This window comes from Lampetra fluviatilis, chromosome 68, assembly GCF_964198595.1.
Source record: "Lampetra fluviatilis chromosome 68, kcLamFluv1.1, whole genome shotgun sequence".
NCBI lineage: Eukaryota > Metazoa > Chordata > Hyperoartia > Petromyzontiformes > Petromyzontidae > Lampetra > Lampetra fluviatilis.
The window spans coordinates 752,930-762,169 of record NC_136342.1 but is presented as its reverse complement, the minus strand read 5'-3'; the positions used below and the strand labels follow the sequence as shown (position 1 = coordinate 762,169).

At 55.8% G+C, this 9,240-nt stretch overlaps 1 protein-coding gene across 1 annotated transcript; it reads right to left on the bottom strand.

The window, feature by feature from the left end:
* On the bottom strand, nucleotides 1–9,123 carry TCF19 (transcription factor 19). The gene is made up of 6 exons (XM_078882970.1): nucleotides 8,781–9,123; nucleotides 5,825–5,958; nucleotides 3,759–4,131; nucleotides 1,289–1,572; nucleotides 1,098–1,174; nucleotides 1–613 (listed from the first exon to the last, which is right to left on the bottom strand). Exons 1-6 carry the CDS (start codon nucleotides 9,058–9,060, stop codon nucleotides 1–3), a joined length of 1,761 nt encoding a protein of 586 aa, XP_078739096.1. The 5' UTR covers nucleotides 9,061–9,123.
* Between the last annotated feature and the right edge of the window lie 117 nt (nucleotides 9,124–9,240).

Genomic DNA, 9,240 nt, shown 5'->3' with positions numbered 1-9,240 from the left:
CTAGGAGCACCCACAGTGGAAGTCCCCGTGCTCGGGGCGGTATCCGACGCACGCCATGTGGAACCAGGCGTCGCACGCGTCGCACTGCACCCAGTCCAGCGTCTCATCCTGCGGGCGCAGGCAGCGGCGCGCGGCGCAAGCCTCCCCGCCGCCCCCCCCCACCGCGACCACGGGCGCCGCCGCGACCACCGCCCCCTCCTCCTCGTCACTCTCCTCGTCACTCTCCTCTTCAACCGCGCCTCCACCGCCAAGGCCCCTCGCCGTGTTCCACACCGAACCGCGCGCAGGCACGGCCGCGTCCTTCGCCGAGCTTGTCACGGCGTCCTTCGCCCCCGCCGCTCCGACAGGGCTCCCGACGCCCGCCACAGCTTTCTTTGAGGCCGCTGGGCTCTTTGCCGCCGTTGCCGCGAGCGACGGCGGCGGCGGGGCCCTGCCGGAGAACGCCGGGCTCCAGCTGAGGGATACGGGCGGCGGCCGGGCGAGCGACTTGGGGACGCTGAGGGGAGACGCGGCCGTCTTGGAGGAAGAACTCGGGGTCCTGGCGAGTGACGCCGGAGATGGCGCCGCCGCCGCCAGTGGAGAGGAGTTCTTTCTGGGGCGTCCCCGCGGTCTCCTGAGATGTCAGGGGTCAGTCGCACGGTGCAGGGGTGAGCGAGTGAGTGAGCGAGTGAGTGGGGTACGGTGCAGGAGTGAGTGAGTGAGTGGGGCACGGTGCAGGGGTGAGCGAGTGAGTGAGTGAATGAGACACGGTGCAGGGGTGAGTGAGTGAGTGAGTGAGACACGGTGCAGGGGTGAGCGAGCGAGTGAGTGAGACACGGTGCAGGGGTGAGCGAGCGAGTGAGTGGGAGACGGTGCAGGGGTGAGCGAGTGAGCGGGTGCTGAGCGTGCGATGACGAGTGGGTGAGCACGTGAACGGACGAGTGAAGGGTGGTTGGGTTGGGTGAGCAAGTTGAGAGTGAACAAATAAGCGTGCGAGTGAAAGCGGCGGGTGGGTGAACAGGTGAAGACTTAGTGAAGAGTCGAACTGCATGTCGGTTGTGACCAGGGCGAGTGCGGTGTTCCCAGCACGGCCATTACGACCCACCCACCACCCTTACCCAGTTCCGGTGGTGCGCTGGCAGCTCCCAGCATTCCTCCTGGCGCCTCCACTTCCTCTGTGGGCTCCGCGCCCCCCCTGAGGTCTCCCCGCACCCCCCCCACATCCCGCTGTGCGCGACTCCATCAGGCGCCGCTCCCAACCCCGTCCCTCCATCGTCTCCTCCTCCTCCTCCTCCTTCACCACCTCCTCCCCCTCCTCCTCGTCGTTACCACTGGCACCGTCACCGTCGTCCTCATCGTCATCGTCGTCGTCGTCGGACGAGGAGCGAGACCGCGGCGACGGTGGCGGCGATGGCGACGACGACGACGGCGGCGATCGTGACAATCCCTCCGAGAGGAGCCTCCGGGTCACCGCGACCTCTGGGCAGCGGAGCTCGCGGTGGGGTCGGCTGGCGGTGACCTCCGTGTCCAGGTCGCGCCGCACCGTGTGCACCGGCTTGCGCTGCCGCTTGCGGGGGGGCGCCAGCAGGGGGTCTGTGCGTGCGGGGGGTGGAGGTGGGAGGGCAGAGGAGGGGGGAGAGGGGTGGTGGTGTTAGGGTTACTGGTAGGAGAATGGAGTTGGTGTTTGGGATAGTGATAGTGGTAATGTGTTAGAGTAGTGATAGTGTAAAGGGTGATGCTAATATGTTATGAGTAGTGATAGTGTTAGGGGTAATGCTAATGTGTTGTGATAGTGTGTAGGGGTGTTAGAGAGAGAGCCGTTATGCATGGCAGCTTATGGGAAACAAACACAGTGGGCGGGGCTACGTGAGTGCACGGGGGGGGGGTGCTCTCAACGACGTCCGCACCAGGCAGCCCGGGGCCCCACCCCTCAGCGGGGGTTGAGTATAAAGGGGGATGTGTCAGAGGGCTCGGGGCAGAATGTTAAAGCTAAACCAGTGAAGACCGAAGATCGTCTAGCTAGAGCCCTGGACTCCCCTGGGACGCCGCCCTTGTCAGGGCCGCGCAGGACCGAGCCAGCGGCGTGGTCCCGAGAACCAGATCTAGTGCTCTGGGACTCCGGGTGCCGTAGCCCGACTTACCAGTGTCGGGCCAGACAGCCTCCCCTAGCCCGTTAGTGGAGGACTAGGAGGTAGGTCAGAGATAGCTAGCAGTGTATTCCCAGCTAGCCGGGTGAGGGGGCCGATACCCCCTCCAGTATTGTATGTCCGCGGTTGTGACAACTGTTGCGGAATAAATACGTGTGCCTCAACCCCGGGTGTCCAAGAGTCCTCAACGGTATTACAAGTGTAAGGGGTAGTGTTAATGTGTTGTGACAGTGTTATGGGTAGTGTTAATGTTCTTAGGTTTTTTCGGTAAAGTCACCATGTAGGTAAAAAATTAAAATTAATAAAAGTAAAATAAAAATAAAATAAAAATCACGACGTTTCGGAGGCAACACAAGCTTCCGTCTTCAGGTGGAACAGTCACAGCACGATTGCTGTATCAAGTGAGAGAAATTCACAAAAATAATATCCAGGGCCTACCTTGGCTCCTCCCACCCTCAACCAGTATATATAAAAATACGGTTTTCTTGGAATTTCTCTCTCACTTGATACAGCTATCGTGCTGTGACTGTTCCACCTGAAGATGGAAGCTTGTGTTGCCTCCGAAACGTCGTGATTTTTATTTTATTAATTTTAATTTTTTACCTACGTGACTTTACCGAAAAAACCTAAGAATATGAATCATTGCAGTCACGAAAGCTTCAAATCTAGAATTAGTGTTAATGTGTTACGAGTAGTGATAGTGTAAGGGGTAGTGCTAATGTGATGTGACAGTGTTATGGGTAGTGTTAATGTGTTACGACTAAGTGATAGTGTTAGGTGTCGTATTAGGAGATGGTGGTAGTGATAGGAGTGGTGCGAGTGCTACTTATCGTGGTGGTGTTAGTGAAAGAAGTTTGGGGTCGTGCCGTTAATAAGATGGTAGTGTTTGGGTTATGGAAGTGTTGGAGGTAGTCTTAGTGTTTGTAGTGGAAGTTGTGTTTGTGTTAGGGGTCCTGTTAGTGCTACGTGTTAGTGTCAGTGTTAGTATGAAGGGACTGTGCCAGTAATAGTGGTAGTGTTAATAGTAGTGATAGAAGTGGTGTGTGTGAGGTAGTTGTAATGGCGGTGTTAGTGATAGGAATTAGGTGTCAGTGTATGGGTTACGTTAGTGTCAGCGCTTGGGGGAGCGTCCGTGCGCACAATTAGTGCTAGCGGCACCGTGAGTGTCAGGCAGAGGTCGCAAACGGGTTTTGATTCCTTACCCGTAACCGGCCGCACCAGGGTCGAAAACGGGTACCCGTACCCGGCCGGGTACGGGTACCCGTTCCCTACCCGAAATGAGTGGCAAACGGTGACTCACCAGTGACTCACGGCCTACCCGTACCCGTACCCGGCCGCACCAGGGTCGCAAACGGCTACCCGTACCTGGCTGGGTACGGGTAGCCGGGTATCAGGTAGGGTATGGGTATCGGGTACCCGGTTGCGACCTCTGGTGTCAGACATTACGGTTAGCGAAAATGCTGGCGATATGGGCGGTGGTGTCAGCAATGGTGCGAGTGCCGACGTTCGTGGTTACGCACGGCGCAACCGCGGCACCGCCGGGCACCGGCTAATCGCACCGGCCGACGCTGTGAATCCACGACCCTCGACGGTTATCACTCGCGACCCCTCCGGTGAAACTGCCACACTCACCGGACTCGGAAGCCGGCCGCTGCCTACGCTGCTGCTGCTGCTGCTGTTGCTGCTGCTGCTGCTGTTGCTGCTGCTGCTGTTCCGTGCCGGCTGCGTCGGTGTGGCCCACCGGGTCGGCGGGAGTGGCGGCGGCTGCGGCGGCGGCGGTGCCGTTGACGCCGCGGCCCGGGTGGTAGGTGAGCGAGGATGCCTGAAGCTTGCTGATGCTGCCGATGGAGGTGAGGATGAGGGCGCGTGGCGGCGGTGCCGGCGTCGGTGTCACCGGCGTTGCCGGGGCTGCCGTGGCGGGAGGCGTGGCCGGCGCGGAGTGGCGGCGACGCGGCGAGCAGCTGGACATTGGGATCGCGTCGAAGTCGTCCGGCCTCACGTCCACCTGGGGTCAACACGAGGCGGACGGGGGGTAAGGGTAGATGGGAGACGAGGGGTGGGGAGAGGAGATGTGAGGGGTGGTAGGGGAGGAGTTAGCTGGAGGTAGGGAGGAGGGAGAGGTGTGGGGAGAGCGGTGAAGAGGAGGTGGAGGAGGAGGAGGGAGAATAATGAAGGAGCAGGAGAGGGGAGATTGAACTAAGTAAAAAATTAACCCGTAAAAACTAAGTTTTTCACTATAAATCCTTTATATGCGTGGCATCGGTTTTATTTTATTATTCATTTCTGTTTTTCTTGAGTAAGAGTTTCATTTTTATCACATTGGTATTTTTAATTAAATATGAAATGTTTTTTTTCCTAAAAAGTGGTAAATTTAGGAAAAAAATTTCACGCAAATAAATTGGTCACGCACAACGAGTCTGTGCGCAAAATGTCAGCTCGATTGGATCACGGGAAGTGGGTTAAAAAACGACCGAAAGATTTGCACGGTCGTAAGCGCGCAAGCAAGCAAGCAAGTGAACTTAATATAAAGGATTTAAAAATGTTTCAATAGACACGTACTAAATCTTGATTTAAAGCTTTCGTGACTGCAGGGATTCATATTCTTGGTTCTTTCGGTAAAGTCACGTAGAAGGGATATGATAAAATAAGATTAATATAAAGCAATAAAATATTATTTATTACTAGAAAACAATATTATTTTATTATTTTTAACCAAGAATATACATACATACTGTCTAGCGATACAACATGTTTGATCTTCCATAATCCTATATCATTGTAACCTATATTAATCCTATACAACAATGATAAAGATCCCCCGTATAGCCTTAACAGGCGATTGGGGCAAGTGCTGTTATAGCGTGTAGCAGCAGCGCCTATGGAGGCCAGCACATAGCACAAGGGGGTGGGTGGCCAGCACCTAGCCCGATCGGCCACCTTTGTCTCCCCAGTGGCGATGTTTACGACACACCGGACCAGATACTCATTTGACCGGTTCAGATAATTGATCATCACCAGTGTTGATGGTGGCGGCCGTGAGCAGGAATCGAACTCGGGTCTTTGCCGGGTTCGTAGCGCAGCGTAGCGCTAACCGCTGCGCCACCGCTCCCCATTAATCCTATACACCCGTTGCAAGGCAGAGGTCGCAACCGGGTACCCGATACCCTACCCGATACTCGTACCCTACCCGATACCCGTACCCTACCCGATACCCGGCTACCCGTACCCGGCTGGGTACGGGTACCCGTTTGCGACCCTGGTGCGGCCGGGTACGGGTAGGCCGTGAGTCACTGGTGAGTCACCGTTTGTCACTCATTTCCCAACGTCTTGTCTCTTCTCACAATTCAAGTTCCTAGAATCAACCCACCCGCGCCTGCAACATGGCTTCATCCCAGAGGTCGCAATCGGGTATCCGATACCCGTACCCTGCCCGTATCCGGCCGGGTACGGGTAGGCTACGGCCGGGTACGGGTACCCGTTTGCGACCCTGGTGCGGCCGGGTACGGGTACGGGTAAGGAATCAAAACCCGTTTGCGACCTCTGTCGCAAGGCGAGATGAACGAGGCGATCCGGCAGAACATCAAGCGCTGCTCTTGTTTTCATCGTCAATTTCGCGAATAAAAGTAACACCTGCTGTGGAGATGCGGTGGTGGTTGTGTTCTGTTGTGGATGAGGAGGAGGAGGAGGAATCTCTGCACCTTTTGGAACAGGAAGAGGAACTCTGAGTCGGCGCCGCGAGCGTTGGTCTGAGCGGGTCCCAGCAACACCGTGTCTCCATCGTGCAGCTCCACCCGGTCCCCTCGCTCCACTCGCCGCTCGTTCACACTCGTGCCTGCGCACGCAGAGACGCGGGGACGCGGGGACGCGGGCAGAGACGCGGCCACACGCAGAGAGAGACACGTTACTCATTCGTACCGGTGCCTGGGCAGAGACACGGGGCACGCACAGAGACACGCGGCACACACAGAGACACGGCGATCATTCACCCCCATGCCTGCACGCAAACCGAGACACGGAAACACAAGCGGAGACACGGCAGCACCCAGAGACACAGCGATGATTTACACTCACGCTTGTACACACAGAGAGAGATGGATTGATTACATGATGACGTGTTCGTGACAGATGGTGAGTAGTTGGAGATGCCTTCCATTCAGCAGTGGATAGCCCATGGCTAGTTGTGTTTTTTTTCACTTGTAACCATAGCCACCCAGCGCTTCACTTTACTCAATTGAGATCACACATAGCAGCAATAATCAACCCCGACTGGCTGATTCTCCTCTACCGTAAGCTCTCGCCTGGTTCCATAGGAATCAACCTGAACTCACGCATTCATTAATTCACTCGCTCAAATCGTTCACCCGCTCACTCGCTCAAATCATTCACCCGCTCACTCGCTAAAATCATTCACCCGCTCACTCGCTCAAATCATTCACCCGCTCACTCGCTCAAATCATTCACCCGCTCACTCGCTCAAATCATTCACCCGCTCACTCGCTCAAATCATTCACCCACTCGCTCAAATCATTCACCCGCTCACTCGCTCAAATCATTCACCCGCTAACTCGCTCAAATCATTCACCCACTCGCTCAAATCATTCACCCGCTCACTCGCTCAAATCATTCACCCACTCGCTCAAATCATTCACCCACTCACTCGCTCAAATCATTCACCCACTCGCTCAAATCATTCACCCACTCGCTCAAATCATTCACCCGCTCACTCGCTCAAATCATTCACCCGCTCACCCGCTCACTCGCTCAAATCATTCACCCACTCACTCGCTCAAATCATTCACCCACTCACTCGCTCAAATCATTCACCCACTCACTCGCTCAAATCATTCACCCACTCACTCAAATCATTCACCCACTCACTCGCTCAAATCATTCACCCGCTCACTCGCTCAAATCATTCACCCACTCACTCGCTCAAATCATTCACCCACTCACTCGCTCAAATCATTCACCCACTCACTCGCTCAAATCATTCACCCACTCACTCGCTCAAATCATTCACCCGCTCACTAGCTCAAATCATTTACCCACTCGCTCAAATCATTCACCCGCTCACTCGCTCAAATCATTCACCCGCTCACTCGCTCAAATCATTCACCCGCTAACTCGCTCAAATCATTCACCCGCTCAAATCATTCACCCGCTCACTCGCTCAAATCATTCACCCACTCGCTCAAATCATTCACCCGCTCACTCGCTCAAATCATTCACCCGCTCACTCGCTCAAATCATTCACCCGCTCACTCGCTCAAATCATTCACCCGCTCACTCGCTCAAATCATTCACCCGCTCACTCGCTCAAATCATTCACCCGCTCACTCGCTCAAATCATTCACCCGCTCACTCGCTCAAATCATTCACCCACTCGCTCAAATCATTCACCCACTCACTCACGCAAACTAGACTCCAAGACCCTGCCTCTCTCTCTCTTGAGAGAGAAGAGCTCTGACCCTGGCTACAATAACATCAACATGAACTTGCATTTGTCACTCACCGGGGCCGCGCCTGACACGTGCCCTCCCCGTTTCGCCAAACTGTGCCTCAAAAATAATATCATCGCACACCCCCCGCGTAGCAATGCAGTAATTTCTGTGTGTGCTATGAAGGACCGTTGCCCGAAACGTCGCCGGTTATATATTTATTCTAAACGTCATTTTTTTGTTTACGTGTTGACGTAGTGTTGTTGTTGTCAGTGGTCGGATGCATTCGGCTTGCAATGTCAGAGCATGGATGATGACGATGGTGACACACGCATACAAAGACAAAGATCCCCCGTGTAGCCTCAACAGACTGCAGCGGGCAAGTGCTGCAAGCGAGCAGCAGCAACAACGACGACGATCTCCATTCGTGTCACCACGGCGCTCGTGCCAGGCTAGGTGCACTTTCGATCAGAATATTTATTTCCACCGCAGGAATCCGATGAGCTATGAAGCTCTTTCGCACAGACGTCCAGGCGCCTGTGCCAGGCTAGGTGCACACAACCCGTGGCCTTCTGTCAGCAGCGAGCCTCACGCGTGCACCTAGCCTGGCACGGAGCGCCGCCGTGTCACCACCAAGACAAAGGTCCCCCGTGTAGCCTCTAACAGACTGCAGGGGCAAGTGATGTTAGTAGCGAGCAGCAGCTACACACAGACAAAGGTCCCCCGTGTAGCCTCTAACAGACTGTAGGGGCAAGTGATGTTAGTAGCGAGTAGCAGCAGCAGCTACACAGACAAAGGTCCCCCGTGTAGCCTCTAACAGACTGTAGGGGCAAGTGCTGTTAGTAGCAGCAGCTACACACAGACAAAGGTCCCCCAGGAAGTCTCTAACAGAAGGGACAAGTGCTGTTAGAAGCGAGCAGCAGCAGATACACACAAAGGTCCCCCAGGTAGCCTCTAACAGAAGGGGCAAGTGCTGTTAGTAGCGCTGTGGTCACACGAGGGGGGGGGGGTAGGTGGCCAGAAACCACAGCCGCCTTTGTCTCTCCCTACGGCGATGCTTTCTAACACACACTGCGCCGGATGAACTCGTTTGAGGCCGAGTCGACCTAGGGGAGGAGGACGCCCACAGGATCGTCGCCGGTGGAGTTTAAGTGGAGTTCGTAGGCCGAGTTCGTAGCGCGGCGCTGACCACAACGACCCCACACCGCTCGCTCACCGCTGGAGCTGTGGTCCGTGATGTAGACCCGGTACTTCCTCGCCCCCGCACCGCGACCATTGCCGCAGCGCTCGGCCGTGAGGGAGGCGTGGAGACGCGACAGCAGCGCGGGCCGCGACGCCGATCGAAGGCAAACGTGGACGCGGCCCTCAGCGCGGCCCAGATCGGCCGAGCAGCGCTCGCCGTCCGGCACGAACGTGTAGAGGTCGCGCACGCCGTGGCCAGACGCCGGCGCGCCGATGCGGAGCAGTTGGAAACAAGGCTGAACGTGGGGGGACATCGTTTACCTCAGGTTTTTTATTTTTAAAATCTCCCTCAGGAGGTTTTTTTTAAAAATTCGACAACTCTCAGGCCGCCATGACGGTTCGTCTTTGAAATTTGGCGGGAAAAAACCGGGGGAGAGAAACGCGCGGGAAACTTCGGCCGCGCGCGCGCAGGTGGGCAACTCGCGCTCCCATTG

Excerpts from the sequence above, each read along its gene's own strand:
- TCF19 (XM_078882970.1), bottom strand. The coding sequence starts at position 9,060 with ATGTCCCCCCACGTTCAGCCTTGTTTCCAACTGCTCCGCATCGGCGCG. Across the intron at positions 5,959-8,780 it reads CACGGACCACAGCTCCAGCG|GCACGAGTGTGAACGAGCGG; the intron begins GTGAGCGAGCGG and ends CTGCGTGCGCAG. Across the intron at positions 4,132-5,824 it reads TCCTCTTCCTGTTCCAAAAG|GTGGACGTGAGGCCGGACGA; the intron begins GTGCAGAGATTC and ends TGTTGACCCCAG.